The 17,391-nt window shown below is 44.6% G+C and overlaps 1 protein-coding gene across 1 annotated transcript; it reads left to right on the top strand.

Moving 5' to 3' along the window:
- The first annotated feature begins 318 nt into the window (after positions 1 to 318).
- On the top strand, positions 319 to 14,304 carry LOC147611141 (two-component response regulator-like APRR2). Its single transcript, XM_086785804.1, has 11 exons — positions 319 to 1,260; positions 1,666 to 1,745; positions 1,843 to 1,909; positions 2,187 to 2,233; positions 2,371 to 2,448; positions 2,568 to 3,449; positions 3,537 to 3,677; positions 12,889 to 13,185; positions 13,277 to 13,333; positions 13,423 to 13,563; positions 13,720 to 14,304. The coding sequence occupies exons 1-11, from the start codon at positions 1,131 to 1,133 to the stop codon at positions 13,864 to 13,866; spliced, it is 2,067 nt and encodes a 688-aa protein (XP_086641930.1). The 5' UTR covers positions 319 to 1,130; the 3' UTR covers positions 13,867 to 14,304.
- The last annotated feature ends 3,087 nt before the right edge of the window (positions 14,305 to 17,391 follow it).

Below are 17,391 nucleotides of genomic sequence, written 5' to 3'. Positions count from 1 at the left end.
CATATATACGAGTGTTTGAAGTGACCACACTCTCACAAGAGCAAACTCTCAAAAAGAAATAATGAGGGAGGAACACGGTAGGGAGGAGTACGGGGGGTTTGAAGTGACTACACTCTCAAACTCTCAAAAAGAATAAATAATAATATCAGCTTTAAAAAAATTGGCTAAGAACTACCATTCCTCTGAAAGGGGAGGTACTAGGTTCAAATTTACCAGAAAGGAATCTACTTTAGGTTAAAAAGAAACCCACTCTAATTGCAGAACCCATTCCAAGATGCATTGAAAACCACAATTGCAATATATTTGATTTACACACAGGGTTGGTTGGTTGGTTGGTTGTTCAGGTTCTACATTTGGGTACAGGGCTGGTTGGGTGTTAATCAGACCTAGTACAGGGTTGTTGGCTGCCACATCATCACGGCCTCTCTCTGTGTCTCTAGTTCCTCGTCTCTCACTAGCTCTCCTAGTGAGAGGAGATGGAGCAAGACTTCCACTAGTCCATACTTCCTCATCTCTCACTACATTTGATTTCATCTCTCCCCAATTGTCTCCCGTTCTTCTGAATCACCTGCTCAAACTCTCTCTCCCTCTCCCTCTCCCTCCCTCTCTCTCTCTCTCTCTCTCGTATATGCCCTCGTGTTGCACGTTAATACCCCCCCTCTCTCTCTCTCCCTCACGGTTTCTCTCTCTAACGCCGCTGCCCAATTCACAGCGCCCTCTCTCTCCTCTCTCTACACAGATTTATATGTACTCTCAATCCCCCGAACAACCCAACTCTTCTGCCAAGTGTTATTTCATCCCTCTCTCTCTCTCTCCCTCTCCCGCCCGCTCCCCCCGTGTCTACACTGCTTCATTTAATTGACCCATCACCAGCTCTCTCTCTCTCTCTCTCTCAACAGGTTCATTCAATTGACCCATCAGCATTTCTCCCTCAACAATGGCTCAACTCAGCTCTTCTCTGCTCAAACATCCTTCGAAACTGCCCTAATTATACTGTTTTTTCAAGCACCCAACAGCCCATCTGAGGGTTCACAATGCTTTTCTCCATCACCCACAGCTCCCTTTTCAGAGCTTATTCCAGCTATGGTGTTTTCCTGTGATAGACAGCGAGAGGGCTTTTGAGCTCAGGCATGGTTACCTTTGGAGAGACTTTCCAAAACTGGACAGATTTCCCAAAAGGGCTGAGCGTCCTTGTGGTGGACGGAGACAACGAGATTCTGCACGATATCAAATGCAAATTGGAAAGCTATGGGTACATGGGTAAGTCCAAAATATTTTATAGAAAGTAAACTTTCTTTCTCATTTTCAATGCAGGTTTAATTTTATATGCGAAAAATGTTTTTGCAAATTTTTGGTGAAAAACATTGCAATCGATACTAATCGATAGAACTAGTTTCCTCTAAATTGATGTCGATTTTCTTTTCCTTACATTTTCCGATTTTGAATTTCAATTTTCGGAGATTGAAAAGGAATACACACATATATACATGCATGCATACATACTGCACAAACGTACACATACAAATATACAAACATACACACATACATACATGCTTGCTTGAGCCCCTCCATTTCATTCTCTGTGTGTAAACTATCAATTTAAAAGATGCCCTGTTCATAAGCATTTTGTCTGCTTGACGTGGATGCTGCTTGTGTTGCACACAGTTACAAGCTTTTCTTCGGGAGATGAGGCATGTGCAGAGCTTGCAAGCTGTACCCAGACATTCCATGTGGCGCTGGTGGAGGCAAGCAATTCCCAAAAGACCCTCTGATTGTTGGTAATTCATGCACCTTTGCTCCATCTAATTGCCTAAACAGTAGGTTTTGGATTGCACCATGCAGGCCACTGCGAACAATGACGTGGACAGCTACAAAATCTTGGAGTTCTCGAAAGATTTACCTATTATCAGTAAGCCCGAAATACGTTAAATCTCGCATTTTTTTTTTCATGTGACTAATGTAGGTTATGTATGTCCATGTATTCTGTGTGCGCGTAGAATCACAAAACTTGTGCCTTCATTCGATTCCGAATGCCTAGAATGCAATATAAATACTGTAAAATAGTTGGGTTGCATGGTTTTTGAGAGTACACCTCATGTATGCCGAAGCGCTGGAGACCTCGTGATGAAAAGTTGTGCTATGAAATTTCGTCAGATATCCTTGACACATTCTTTTCGATGTGGTAGTGATGTCGGCAATGGAAAACATGTTGATGATGGTCAAATCAATAGCGGTAAGCACCCAAGCCAGATGCTTGTCAAATTTTAGCATAGTAAATAATCTTGGCTTTACTGTCTCTACGGAGTGTATGAGTGCCATGATTTGATAGTTCACTGATCCAGTTTATTGTGCCTGTTTTGCTCCAAGCAGGTCGGGGCGGTGGAGTTTTTAATGAAGCCTCTATCTGAGGACAAGCTGAAAAACATTTGGCAGCATGTTGTTCGAAAGGTCTAACTTAACTTGAAAATGCTAGCTCAACAAAATCACAAATTATGCTGTCTGGAGGAACAGCTTCTGTGAAATGTGTTGCTTTTAACACTTCATCAGATTTTCTTGAACTTGTGCAGGCTTTAGATTCAAGGAGCACTTTGCAACCCGGATATCTTGAGCCAGGAAAGCGTATCTCAATGTCTGCAGCACATGAGCAAGACCAAACATGTGATCTGGATGAGAGCAACGTTTTTGAACCCAGAAACCTGGGACAAATACATCATGAAAATGCCGGGGGGTCCCACTCATTGAGACTTTCAGCAGTCACTCATGAGAGGTTCCCAGCACCATCAACCCCCCAGCTGGAGCAAGGTGGGAGAATGGCGCCACAAGAAGCAACTCTTGATGAGTCTCCTCGATCGCATGACTCCACACAAGTGTATAACTACAAAGAAACGGCAGACGTAGAAAGTAATGCAGATAAATTGTCAAGCTTCGATACATCTGCCAAAGTAAAAGCAAAATCGAAGGAGACACTATTGACCTTACAAGGTCTTGTACCTGTGAAAAAAACGGAGGAAGTTATCAACCAGGAAGCTGAGATTTTCTGTTGTACGATACCGATGCTTGAATCTGCTTTACACAGTGTGGACGCTGATGCTATCCAAATGAACAATATGAAACTTTTGGAGTCCAAGTTTAATAGGGAAGATGAAAGGCTTTCAATAGAGGGGTCAAAATGTGAAGTAGCAGATAGGTTGCAGGTGGAGGTTTGTGACACTCTTCTGTCGTCTACTGAAAAAAACGAGCATCAATCTTTGGGGAAGAGCTTTATGCTGCACGCGGATGTTTCAGGAGACAGTGTAGACTGCTCAAATGCAGATTCTGTAGGTTTGTCACAATCCTCTGGACTGGACCAAAATAGAGATGAGGGAAAGGATGACATCAAAAGAAACTTGAATGACTCTGAGCAGGTGGGAAAAGAACTCAAGTGTCCCAATAGCAAAAAAAAAGTTAAGGTACTTCGAGACTATGGCCACCTGAAACTCTTTGGCTCTACCATCTATGTCTACAAACATCAGATCCCAGCTGTATTTTGCTTGCAGGTAGGTTGGACAGCAGATCTTCATCGCCGCTTCGTGCAGGCTGTTGAATATCTTGGAATTGAACAGGCCATTCCATCTAGAATTTTGGAGGTTATGAAGGTGGATGGGTTGACACGGCACAATGTGGCCAGCCATTTACAGGCAATTTTTTCTGTAAAGCAAATATTATCATAATCGTTATTGAAGAATGGTTTGCTCTCACTAGTTTTGTCACATGCATGCAAACTAGCTAACTAGCCCAACCCAACCCCTCCTCTTGCACACAACACCCCCCCCCCCCTCCCTCTCCCCCCTCAACGTCCTGGCACGGAGTGAATCACATAGGACTTAGTAATGACCAGCCCATGGTCTCATCCATTTGATGGCTCGCTTCACTGCAATACCCATGATGGATAGCAACCTGAGAGGCGGAGACATTTGAAACTGCTTCTATCCTCCCCAGAACCTCAAGTGGTTGGACACTGATGGACCTGCTCTTGAACATGCAACAAATGCCTATGATGTTGCATGGGGAAGCCTTGACTATCTTGATCCAGCCCTATTAGGAACATGCAATGAGTAGATAGAGAGAGAAGAGAGATGAATTATATTTTCAGTATATTACTATGATACAAAAAGATGTAAATGACTGTACAACTTCCACGGCCTTTGGCCTTCCGAAAATGGACTGAATTTTGACTTGCTAGACTGTCTATTGACCTGCCCCGTAAGGTGGGATCAGATGGTCTATGACTCAACAGTTGCCTGCTATTTATAGGCTATGGAGATCCCCTACAGCAATCTGACTGCTGTCAGCCAGCAGAGATAAGCACAAAAAATCATTTAAATATTATATAATGCTGCTGATTTTCCCCTGATTGTTGTCAAAAGACTTGGCCGACTGGGTACCCAAAGCATGTGCATCTTCATCCCTCCCGAAGCCTAAATCTATCCTACATTTGCTGCCTAATCAGGGATTAGCTAAGTCTCATAGCTAATCAGGGATTAGCTAGGAGACTTAAGCCATGTCCATGTGTGAGCACATGACATTCCCTCTTGCTAAACTTGATGATGGGTTGGAACCTTGTCGTCCTTCCTCCCTTGACTACTTTGTACTTTGACTGAAAACTTGTCACTCCTCTGATTCCACTCCAAGTCTGGTTTGAGACTTGAATGATCGTGCTTAATGCTCCACCTTTGGAACTGATGTGAGAGCAAATGGTATTCTCCTTTGGCTTTGCTTGCTGTTGACCACCTCAAAAATGCTACCCTGGCTGCATTCTGTGCACCTTTCTTGGGACAGCTTAGTGCTTAGATGGCTGAGCCTGAGTGCTCTGATACCAATGTTGCATGCAGAAAGGCTTGTTGTACTTGATCCAACCCTAAGCCTACTAATTAGGAACATGCAACGAATAGATTGAGAGAGATGAATTATATTTTCACTATATTACTATGATACAAAAAGATGTATATGACTGTACAACGTCCGTGGCCTTGTGCCTTCCAAAAATGGACTGAATTTTGACTTGCTAGACTGTCTATTGACCTGCCCAGTGCCCCATAAGGTGGGACCCATAAGGTGGGATTAGATGGTCTATGACTCAATTGTTGCTTGCTATTTATAGGCTCCTGGAGATCCCCTACAGCAATCCGACTGTTGCCGGCAAGCAGAGATAAGCACAAAAAAATAATTTAAATATTATATAATGCTGCTGATTTTCCCCTGATTGTTGTCAAAAGACCTAGCCAACTTGGTACTCAAAGCATGGGCATCTTCTTCCTTGCGTGAGCCGAAATCTAACCTACAAAGACTTAGCCATGTCCACGTGTGTGCATGTGATATGTGAGTGTAACTCGCGGCGGGTGCCCGGGGGACTAGGGCCTTTGACACACTTGTTGATACCATCAAAGCATATTAAATGTTTAAACATTGTGTTCAACCAAGTTACAGTGACTTCTATTAATGTTTTGCGAATCAAATGCATATAAGAGTGCCACATTCTTGGATGGTCAGTGGTATCCCAGGAGGAGCTATGGAAGATGAAAGATATCCATGATAGGTGTGTAGGAGTAGAGTGCAAGTAGAGAGATGATATGGAAGCTCAAGCCATGACCATGGTGCTGCACAGAGAGAGAGAGAGAGAGAGAGAGAGAGATGATAACACACAATAGAGAGGAGTTGCACAAAACAAGAATGATTGTGTTATGATAATACTTCTACCATGTACAATGATTTTATAGACACCAAGGCCTTATCTTTTGACCCTAAACGTAGTGTGTTCACACCACTAAGGACACTTGACCAGATTCCAGACTAACTCTGAAATACCCAATGAACCCCCCTTTAGAGTGATGGTGGAGCTGCATGCATAACCTTTAATAGTCCCGTACTCCAACACAAGCGAAGACTAGACATGGACCCCGCAACTCGCTTAGTGGCTCATGAACATGGCTAAGAGGGTAAAAGCATGGCTCAAAGATTCATAAAGCTTGGTCCAATGCAAAGGACGTAGAGGTCGAGTCTTGCCAGGGGACAAAGACCGCTTACATCAGCATACCAAAACAACCCCGCCTCGCCTAAAGCAAGGGCAAAAAGGAATAATGGAGAGGAGCCTTTTATAGAAAACAAGGCATTACAAATCCAAAAATATGTAAAACAGATTTTGGGGGACTATCCAGGCAGAGAATGCAAGACTACAAAATAGAAAAGGACTAGAAGTTGAAGAATAATCTTCTCTCAATGCTGATGAAGATCCTTTTGCGTTGTCATTTTCAAGATTCTGACACCTGATGGTCAAGTGTGGGATGTGTATTTGCAAGGAGCAGATACTTCGTACTTCTAGGTACATTCCTTTTTGGCGTGAAAGCTAGGGCAGAGGACCTGAGGGAACGGTTGAACTCCTCCATGATACTTTATATCAAAATATTAATGATATGGCCACTAAGTACCTTATTGACATATGATGTTGCAGAGGAGTAACACGGGGCCGAAGTTGGGCTGGAGCTGCTGAAGGGCAGCCCAGTGTGAAGAAGGGGGGCTGGAGATCACAGGTAAGAATTCGATAGGGCGAGGCAGAGGAGCCACTGTAGGGACGAGGACATCATCGCCAAGCAAAAAAGCAGGAGGGCAAAAAGGGCATCCGAAGCCTCTGGCAGAGACTGGCCATGCAGAAGCTGGTAGGCAAGGAGAGGTGGCGCAACGGAGGAGGAGCCGCCAGTGAGGTATTGCTGGCAGAGATGTTACTGAGGAAGATCACATGTATGGCTGTTTATAGCAGAGGACAGCCCATGATGATGAAGAGGTGGCAAGGAGAAGTGGCTCAGTGGTGTATGGAAAGCACTGGAGACCTGTGTTTGCCTTCCCTGTGGCACCATGAATGGCTGCGTTAAGTTCAGCCTGCTATGGACAACTTGTGTGACCTCATATGTGCTTGTGTTAAGGGCTGTATATGCTGCTGGACAGTTAGGCTGAATAGCGGACTTGGATATCACAGGATCACACATATGCATGAGAAAAACGCAGATAGGTGATTGCGGGCTGTAGAGAAAAATGCATCAGAGGCGCTGCTGCTGGCAGTCCAACAAAAAAACGTAGAAACCCTAAAAATGCAGAAACCCTGTATGTCCAAAAACCCTAAAAACACAAATGTGGTTTCACCTAGCTCTAATACCATGTTGGAATCAGGGTATCTCAGGAGGAGGTATGGAGGATGAAAGATATCCATGATAAGGTGTGTAGGAGTAGAGTGCAAGTAGAGAGAGATGATATGGAAGCTCAAACCATGAGCATGATGCATGGGGAGGGAGAGAGAGAGAGAGAGAGAGAGAGAGAGAGAGAGATGATAACACACAATAAAGAGGAGTTGCACACTTCCACCATGTACAATGCCTTTATAGGCACCAAGGTCTTGTCTCTTGACCCTAAATAAGAGGGTGTTCACACCACTAAGGACACTTGACCAGACTCCAGACTAACTCCGAAATACTCAACAAGGAGCTCTCATGAAGGAAAAGATGGCCATAGAGTGAAACCACAAAAAGTATACCCACTTGTGAAGAAACGGTCAGGTGGCATTCAAGGATTAGGAGCTGTCTTTATTAGTTACACATTGAGAAAGACCATCAAGGCCTTGGGAAACCAGGCTTTTAACACTTCTTGAGAGGATCATTCACTGGCGTGTCGTGTTCGTAAAAAGGATTTTCAAACCCTTTTTGCCCCCATGTTTCATCTACAGCCCCTAGTCCCCCCTTTTGGGCATCTGGGCATTCTTTTTTGGGTGCCCCAAGGCTTTCCAGGGCCTGCCCAAAACCGGCTTTTCTGGTTCGTGCTCTTGCCTTAAACACACTGTCTTTTATTTCCAACAGTATACATACAGTGTCTTTTATTCCCAACGATATCCAATGCCGACTTTTTGTTGATGTGGTTGGCGCCACGTGCCAAAAGCAGCAGAACCTGAGGTAACACTGCCTACAGTGAACCGTTATGAGCATTTGCTATGGGATAATGCTTGCTTGCAGCGAATCGAGAGGGTTGGGTGACTCCTGCTGATTCGCTGGGCCCATTGGTGGCCGCTTCCCCTGCCTGACCCCTCCCCCCGCCCCCCCCCCCCCCCCCCCCCCCTGTAGCCTCTTTTCCCCTTGAGTGATCCTCCTTGGGACTGTACATGCGAGGCTAGCCCTTGCTTTCTCAGCCCCATATCTCCTGGTCAACTCCCCCCTCCCCCCCATCCCCCTTCCTCAGCACTGGTCTCTCGCCACCGCTGCTGCCCTCTTGCTGCTACTGATTCCTCGACCCCTTGTGTGCTGCTCCTCCTTGAAGTTTTCAGATCCATTAGAGACAAGTATCGCCTCATTCCCAGTTTGGGCACTCACCTGTGAGACAGCCAGTACCCGCCCTCACATCATGGGGCAACATACAGGAGCACCATTTGATGGCGGGCAAGACCAGACGCCGTGGGGAGCTTCTCCTAGGGCGTAGTCACCCTTTTTGGTCCCGGCTTGTGGATTCATCGGGCCTCCTCAACTTGGGCAGGGTGTGTATTTCCATTAGCAGTCGGCTTCTTACCTAGGTGCTGGACTCTAGCATCATCGTCCCAGGTAGAGTCAGTGGGTGATACTCTCTATTTTGGAGATGATAGGGCTGGCCTCAATTTTTATGCCCCTAATGGAGCCAGATACTGCTCAGATTTTTCGATAAATGTGTGCAAGGTTCTCCCTCAAGTGGATTTTTGGGGCGTGGGGGGTGAGTTCCAACATGATTGGGTTGTCCCCAACGGACCATGGAGAGGCAACACGGACTTCACAGTGGTGAGGGCAGAGTGTGTTGCATGGGAGGACCTTTTTAGGCAGGTGCTTTGTGGAGCAAGCTAGAAAGGACATGTGGCTGGTTATTCCCTTTGTACAAAGGGGATAAGGTCTGGGCGGTGGACATTGGGTTTTGTCCATCTCAGGACATCAGTGTGTGTGAACACCGGGTTGGTCATAATTTATAAGTGAGTTTTGGTTGCCCAAAACTTAATGAAGTGTGTACAGACTCACTTATAAACTAGTACTAATTCCTAAGGCTAGGTTTAGGACCAATACTTACCACCATGCCATATAACCATGTCAGCAAACAGTTTCACATGCACGGTTCGCGGGTGGGCGTCCCCTTACTCGGAACTACACATTGGTCAAGCAAGCATGAAAACAGCATGCAATTTCAATTGCAAGCAAGCACATAAAGATGCTATACAATGTAGCATTGGTATGGACAATCCCCGTTCATGAGACTATACCAAAATAGACGTGCTCCAGGCCAGTACATGAGGTACCAGACCCAATGGAACACCAATCCACCAGGCATTTCCGGGCATGTACACAGAGGCACAAGTCCCCAGTATCACATGAGTGGCATTAATTCCCGGCATATACAACTGCCATGGACACCAATTCAATGTACATACATGATGAGAAAGCACGGGTGGACCAATTGGGTGGCTAAATGGAGACACAAGGCCATCACACTTGGCATTTGTCGGAGTTCCGTCATTCCCTTCATAACTTTGCATCGGATCGCCACAGCCATATGGCCCACCTTTTTTTCCCAAGAATCAATCCTTCTATTAGTTAAAAGAAAGTCCGCCTAAAGGTTGAAGTAATATAATCCTGTCCATGATAGTACGAGAACCGAGAACCGGGAAAACAAAATGAAGGGGGAGCTCCCTCCATGGCTGGCCACTCTTGGAGGGAGGGGCAAGCATGTGGCCTATAATGCCAGATGAGCGTGCCCTCCTTCTGGATGAAGAAGGGTCCGGTGCTCTTGGTGCAGAAGAAGGTTATCTGTTGTCTCTACATGCGCAATGAGTCCCTTGCTAGGCGCTCTAGATGTCCCCATAGGGTGTGAATGCCATATAGCTCGAATGGTCTCCGTTGGGGGGAGTGGACTCACTTGCAATAGTCTTGCTACAGCGCGCTCACCATATGTGCCTCAGGGCAAAGTTGCAGATGAGCTCCTAGTACTGGCATGTGCTAGTCTTTGGGGTCCAATGTCGGACGAGGACTGTAGCCATTGTCGCCATTGAGATGAAGCAATGCGAGAGCACAAGGGAAAGGCCTCCTCCATCATTCTCATAGAAGAGCAGCGCCAGCCTCCGCCTGCCACGCAACTGCCCCCCAAGTAACAGTAAGGGCAGCGGCAAGGTCGGAAGTGAAGAGGCGGTGAATGTGCCACCAAGCCTGTTGAGCCTTCAAGCAATCTCAAAGGCAGTGTCACTGGGACTCATTGGGGCTGTCGTATCTACAATAGGCTGCAAGCCATCCCAAAATCGTGAGCTAGGTGACCACAGTCACCTCTGAGATGTGGTGGTGGGAGGGCATGCTGCATGAGGGCTAGGCCTCCTGTGTCATCCTCATAGAAGAGTGCAGGGTGGTCTCCTCTTGTCATGCAATTGCCCCCCAAGTAACGGTGGTTGCAGTGGCGGAGTCGGGAGTGGAGAGGCAGAGAATGCGCCACCAAAGTCCAAACCTACTGGGCCTTTGGGCAATCCCAAAGGCAATGTCATTGGGACTCATCAAGGCCGTGGCATCTGCAAAATCTCTAGCCAGGTGTCCAAGTGAGCCATCAACCATAAGAAGTAGGAAACCTTGAAGGGGCGGAAGCTACACCAGAGAGGCTGCCAAAAATCATATAGGAAGGTGGTGAGGATTCCCCTAGCCTGTTGGTGAGGGGAGGCAATGGGGATGCTATCAATTTGTTGTAAGAGGAGTGCCATCCCAGTTTGGCCCAGTATTTGAAGAAGCCGGGGGGAAGTGGGGGGGTGTGGGGGGGTCATCGAGAGAAGTGGTGGGGTCGTGCCAACTACACTCACCGGTGTCCCACTAGACATGCACTAAGGGTCTGTTCTTCCACAGTCGTAAGTTCCAGGATGCGACACCCATGACGACCTCAAGAGGGGGAGATCGATGTGCCACTTCCTCTCCTGGAAGCCCACAATGCGGACTCTCTAGAGGGGGCTGGTCATTGGGGTCATGCCATCAAAAAACTGTGGAGAGTGGATGATGCTCCCATGGGGACCAACTTCCAAAGTGACCAAGGGGAGGCCTCCTACAAAGTTGAGTTAGGAGGGGTACCCCTGCCTAGAGAAGGAAGCCATCCAGATAACGTCGAAAGGGTTGGCAAGGGGGAAGAGGCTAGAGCCAGTTGCCAAAAAGGGGGAGGGGGGGGGGGGGAGGTGGGGGGAGGTGGGGTCGAGGCACATGGCTGAGGCACGGCATAGACCCAGGAGGTGCGCTTGCTGAGTCTGCTCAGGATGGCAATGGAAGCGCCGCTAGGTTCCCAGAGTCTTGGCAGTCACAACATTTGGATCACCCAAGTACACCTCCTGTGAAGCATAGTAAGAGAGTAAGCAGCATAGCATTCACGATTCATTGTAATTACTCATTCATTTAGTAATGTACAAGTAGGAGTAGGTTAGGTGAAGAGTCTGTCTTTTCCTTCTTTTATTTGACAGAGATTGGGCAGGAGAGCCAAGACCAAGGGCTTGTACATTTGGATCAGCCAAGCACACCTCTCATGGAGGACAGTAAGACAATAAGGATGATGTTCATGCATAGCATTCACAATTCATTGTAATCATTCAGTAGTATATAGTAGGGAGTAGATTAGGTGAAGAGTCTCTCGTCTTCTCCTTTCTACTTCTTTGTGTCATCATTGTGCATGTGATTAGCGTTAATCTTTGTTGCTTATCATTAATCATAAGTAATCACGCTTCTGCATAGTTAGCATGTTACTTTGGTGAGGTTGAGGCACATGGCTGAGGCACTGCACAGGCCTAGGAGGTGCTCTTGCTAAGTTTGCTCAGGACGGCAATGGAAGCGCCGCCAAGTTCCTAGAGTCTTGGCAGTCACAACATTTGGATCACCCAAGTACATCCCCTGTGAAGGATAGTAAGAGAGTAAGCAGCATAGCATTCACAATTCATTGTAATTACTCATTCATTTAGTAATATACAAGTAGGAGTAGATTAGGTGAAGAGTCTCTCTTTTCCTTCTTTTTTTGACAGAGATTGTAGAGCCAAGACCTAGGGCAGGAGAGCCAAGACCAAGGGCTTGTAGTCACTACATTTGGATCAGCCAAGTACACCTCTCATGGAGGACAGTAAGACAATAAGGATGATGTTCATGCATGGCATTCACAATTCATTGTAATTACTCATTCATTCAGTAGTATATAGTAGGGAGTAGATTATGTGAAGAGTCTCTCGTCTTCTCCTTTCTACTTCTCTGTGTCATCATTGTGCATGTGATTAGTGTTAATATTTGTGTGTGTGTGTGTGTGTGTGTGTGGGGGGGGGGGGGGGGGGGGGGGTACCGGGAGGGCTCCAGCTCCTGATTATCATCTGTCAATTTTTGGCTTTACTGAAACTTGCTGCCACAGGAAAAGATGGGGCAGCATTTTGCATAAATTTTTTCAGGAATCAAAAACATTGATGTTGTTGTAGAGCTCTTTAATCGCTTCACGTTGATATCCAACATGTCAAGTGTCCAATCAGCATGCCACATCAGCTTATGAGCCATTGTGCTATGTTTGTGTGTGTTAAGATTTTATTAATGTCTGTTAAAGATCCACTGGGTCTATGATACCACAAATGTGATGATACATATGATCCATGTGTAAACTCAGGTCATAGACCTATCTACCAAATGAAAACAGGCCCACATACTACACAGGCCCTGCATGTATAATGCATCAATAAATCAAGAAGACCTCATCATGTGTCATCTATGCACACAAACACACACATATTTTTGTAGTTTCTTGTTGATATGCTAATCCAAAAGGATGTGCAGCTTGAGGTGTGCATCTCACTTGTTACCTTCTTGCTGAGCACAGAAATATCGCTCTCACAAAAAACATCTTTTCACAAGAGAAGTGGACGCAAGCAACTGGAATCAAAATAAGCTCAACTCTGTAAGACCATGGAAACATAATGCCAACCCGACGTGGATTCAACCACGGCCCCCATTACGGCCCTTGTTCCAGTCACAGCATCCCCAACTTATTTGTCCTCCTTTGCATGTTTGGGGCCACCCGACAGTTGAAAATCTTGCAATGCATGTGGTGCCCCAGTGCATGGCAGGCTCAAATACATGGCAGTTTCCTGATGGTTCCGTCTGGCAGCATCCAATGGTAACGTTTTGGCATGATATTTTCAAGTGTTTTTTATATCAGCTTTACTTAAAGCCATTTACACTCTAAATTTGACCTTTTAACCTGATAGGTTGATTCGTGGATTCCGAGAATGCCCTTTGGGACACCGTGTTATGGGCCACATATGGTATGCTTATCACTCTTGTTGGGGTTAGTGATGTAGCTTGCATCCTGTCGTTTAATATGCACTGATGTACTACATTTTCCTTTGAACAGAAATTCTTTCCAACCTCTCCTGGATACCCTCAAGGGGAGGCTCCATTTTTTTCCACATGGGGAAGTACAGAGGATCCCAAGAATCCTAGCTTGGAAGCCTCAAATGAATATGACAATTCTATACTCCTAGATCTCTGCCCAGTAATTTTCACTATTTAGAAGATCTTAGCATGTTTTATTATTATTATTATACAATTGCATTCATTTTGATTCACCCAAATAAAAGAGCAAAAAGTTTTCTTTTAAATGCCTTAGTGTGATTCAGTTTTATAAATTTATTACTCTGGTGAATGGCAGCCGAAGGAGCTATTGGATGCAGCCATCAGTGAAGCCTTGAGCAACCCTTGGACACCTCTACCTCTAGGCTTGAAACCACCTTTAATGGAAAGCGTCATGGCAGAGCTCCAACGCCAGGGTATAAGTACTCTGTCGCCTTGCACATGACATAATTCTAAGATTGCTAGGGCTCCAGCTTTGGGTGACAGGTTAGAGTATGCCTTAATAATAAGTATACATCTTGTTTTGGGATGATTTTTGACCTGCCTTTGGTCATGGTTTTGTATTGTTTTGTCCATACTCATGTTTTCATACTACTCAATAGGAGTCTCATTTCTTGCAAGAAAAAAAGATCTGTGGGTAAAAGGCAGCTGCACATTCAAAAGCACGTTTAGGCCGCTTAACATAACTGGTAGCCAGTTGACAGCGAAGAGATTCTTGTAGTGGCCCATGTTAGGATGCTCTGGCAGAGTGAAGGGTTGCTGATTAGGGTTGATATGGTTTTTATAACTTTAATGGATAAGATTTGTGGCTACTGCTACAGCGGAACTGGATTAATTCTGAGTGTGTGATGTACAAAGCTGAATCAATGGTAGTTGTTGATATGAAGTCATGTGATCTATTGTTCATGTCAATGAGTTGCTCTACTGAGTTGTGGCTTGCATAATTGGTTGAGGGAGGCGGAGCATATACATCTCAATATGATGTTTTTTAAAAGGAAAAGCCTTTTGAGTAAAGCCGTTACAAGCAGTAAATATATCTGAGGTTGGGATTTCTATCCAAGACCCTTGGGGCTTTGGGGGGATGCTCCAAGCTTCATGCATCTATATGGGAATGAAGTGCAAAGGAGAGGTGTAGTACTGACTCATACCTAGGCACTTAGTAACACACTCATGCACCGGGTAGGCATGTTAGGCCTCCCAGATTGGCGGTGGGGTTATGATGTGCCATGTGCCTCCATGGGTAGCCCTTCCCACCTTGCCGGCAAGAATGCCAATGCAGAAACGGGACAGACAGAAGGAAAAATGGTGGAAATGGTGAAGCCAACTGGACGGCGAGCCAACAGGATCAAGATGGAGGGAATGACCTGAGCCTACAATGGCCATGGAGCCAGGCTGGGGAGACATGAGATGGGGTGAACCGATAAGGTGAAATGTGCGATGATGCACTCGACAGGCTGATGGAGCCGAGTTACATGGTGAGATGGAAGGATGGGTCACCCTGCAGGAGCCGCGGTTTGGGCCCGTGACACTCGGTATCTTGAGTAAAGATGTTACAAGCAGCGAATATGATACCTTGATCAACCCCTTCACAACATGGAAGACCTCATGCGGTGAGTTTTTTTCTTTTTCCTTTTATTTTTTGTTTTGTTTTTTTGTTTTGGGGGTGTTTTTTTGTTTTGGGGGGGGGGGGGGGGGGGGGGGGGAGACTCTCTTTCTCTCTTTTATTGGGCTCCCAATCATATGGATCATATGTGGTCTGTTGTCTTTGCTATGACATTAAAAAGATGAGGACTCCTCTCTCTCTCTCTCCCCCTCCCTTTACACCAACAATGTGCTTTTATGAATTTCTTTCCTCATAGCCCCATTGCTCTCATTACTTCCCCTTGCTTTCTCCACCCTTTTGTCATGTGGAGTTCATTGTTTTGGGAAGTGTTATTGCATGGGTGTCCGTGATGGAAATTCTTTCATCACACGTCTTTGTATGCGCCCTTTGGTAAACCTCTTTAAGAGTGGTGTATATGTGGGGGCTTATAATGTATTGCACATTCTGCAAGTGGAAATCCTAGTTTGTATGTGCCGATCTTGTACCTCCAGGAAAAAAAAAAAATGCAAGGCGACATTGGAGCAAAAGCTCATCCCTTGATTACAAAATGTCGTTTTTTTGAAACATATGCTTTCAAAAATCGATTGTAGTAATGCAATGCTAAGACAAAAATAGAAGCTTGAGAGGTTGGGAAGTAAGCCCCTAGGCTAAGTGTATGGCAAATGGTTGAAATAAAGTCATATATTTCACACAAAAATTAGTGCCTCACTTAAAAGTGGAGTCAAGAAATGATGTGACTAACTAATGGACCATAGTTACATTGTAGTAAACACAGTAGATGTAGCCAAGTGTATATAGATAGGCCACCTTTAGAAAAAGATTATGGTTGCAATACTTTTAAGAACGGATGGAACACATGTCCAAAACTATGTATATATGACAATAAGTTTTAGAGCATTCTCATGAGTTTAGATGGCTCTAGCTTGAGTTGGGAACATATTTCATTTAATCTCTTAAAAAACCCAATGGTCTTGTGAGGCCACATTAGCTACATAAAAGTTTCTACTAAGAATTGTAGGCTTGATAGTCCATGGGTACAAGGCTCCACTTATGACTATCTTTGCAAAGCCTTTCAAATTGGCACTTCAGACCTATTCACTTTGAGATAAAATTACTCTATAGAAAGCCCTTTGATCTCTTCCCCTCAAATCTTTCAAAAGATTGAAATATGCAATGTATACCTAGATTGTGTCATATGTTCACTAGACTTAATTAAAGAATGGTTTGGAAAAAAGGCTAAGTAGATTAAGGAGGTAAAATTTTTACCTTTCTAGCAAATCCAATAGATAAGACCTAATAGAAGCAAGGATAAAGCTTGACAAAAATATAGTCAATGTAAATCTTTTAATTTTAGAATTTTAGCATATTGTTCCCTTCATGTTTCTTGACCCTAATTGCTCTTGCTTAAGAAGCACTTTGTCATCTTTTACTTGAAAGAAACATTTAGGGATATGCCACAATTAATGTGTAAATTTTATTATCTCAACATAAATGAAGTTTAGACTTCTCTTTGTAAATTCTAACATTTTGCACACATTAAATAGGCTTTGATGTCATCCATGATCTTGATATTTATAAATTTGTAGTCGAAATGTGAGGACATCTTTGCCAAAATTACTATTATTAATAATCAACCATATTTGTTTACTTTTCTTTAACAAACATCTTTTTTTGACTTGTTATTGGCTTGGTAGATGTACTAGACAAAGGCACACATACACAAAATACTACACAAACAAATTGAGCATTTTAACTATATAAGCTTTGTATCCATTTTCACTATATAAGCTTCCCATCCATTTTGACTAATTAGAATGTTCTTCTCTTCTCTACTCTTGAGTTTGTTGTGGTCTCTGCTTTGGAGGCTCCATTGTGTGCATCAGCTCTGCTGCTAAGGTGGAGGTGTCCTTATATCACTAGTGAGATCAGTAGGCATAGATCAGTGTGCTATCTTCAACCTCCATGGCCACACTACTACTACTTTTCCCTTCAATGCATGTCTTCTACTTCTTGTGTGTGTGCTAGGGACTTAGTTGGTGTGCCCCCTTATCCTAGCTTGTAGCTTGACTGTAGCATATCTTTAATGGTATTATCTGCATATGTGTTATAGGGTCATTCATGCCTATCTAGACCCTCCACACAGTATATTACTTTGGTGAGGATCCAATGGTTATACACCTTGCCCTCTAGGTTACCTGTGGATCTTACCAAGCTCTTTGTAGAAGTATTGAGTATACTTGTAGATGTGGCTACTCTTTAACTTGGCCATAATGTTGGCATTTATATATTTGCATGCCTAAGCCATTTGGGTCACCATTATACAAGCTAAAGTGGGGGTTTATAATTGGCATCAAGTATCTTTCCCTA

This window comes from Cibotium barometz, chromosome 48 (genome assembly GCF_041138505.1).
Source record: "Cibotium barometz isolate CiBa-2024 chromosome 48, ASM4113850v1, whole genome shotgun sequence".
NCBI lineage: Eukaryota > Viridiplantae > Streptophyta > Polypodiopsida > Cyatheales > Cibotiaceae > Cibotium > Cibotium barometz.
Note: the sequence above shows the minus strand (reverse complement) of the source record. Positions and strands in the feature narration are given on the sequence as shown.

Bases quoted from the DNA above. Each gene is read 5' to 3' on its own strand.
- LOC147611141 (XM_086785804.1), top strand. From the start codon at position 1,131: ATGGTTACCTTTGGAGAGACTTTCCAAAACTGGACAGATTTCCCAAAA. The intron at 1,261-1,665 runs GTAAGTCCAAAA...TGTTGCACACAG, and splicing joins GGAAAGCTATGGGTACATGG to TTACAAGCTTTTCTTCGGGA. The intron at 2,449-2,567 runs GTCTAACTTAAC...GAACTTGTGCAG, and splicing joins GGCAGCATGTTGTTCGAAAG to GCTTTAGATTCAAGGAGCAC.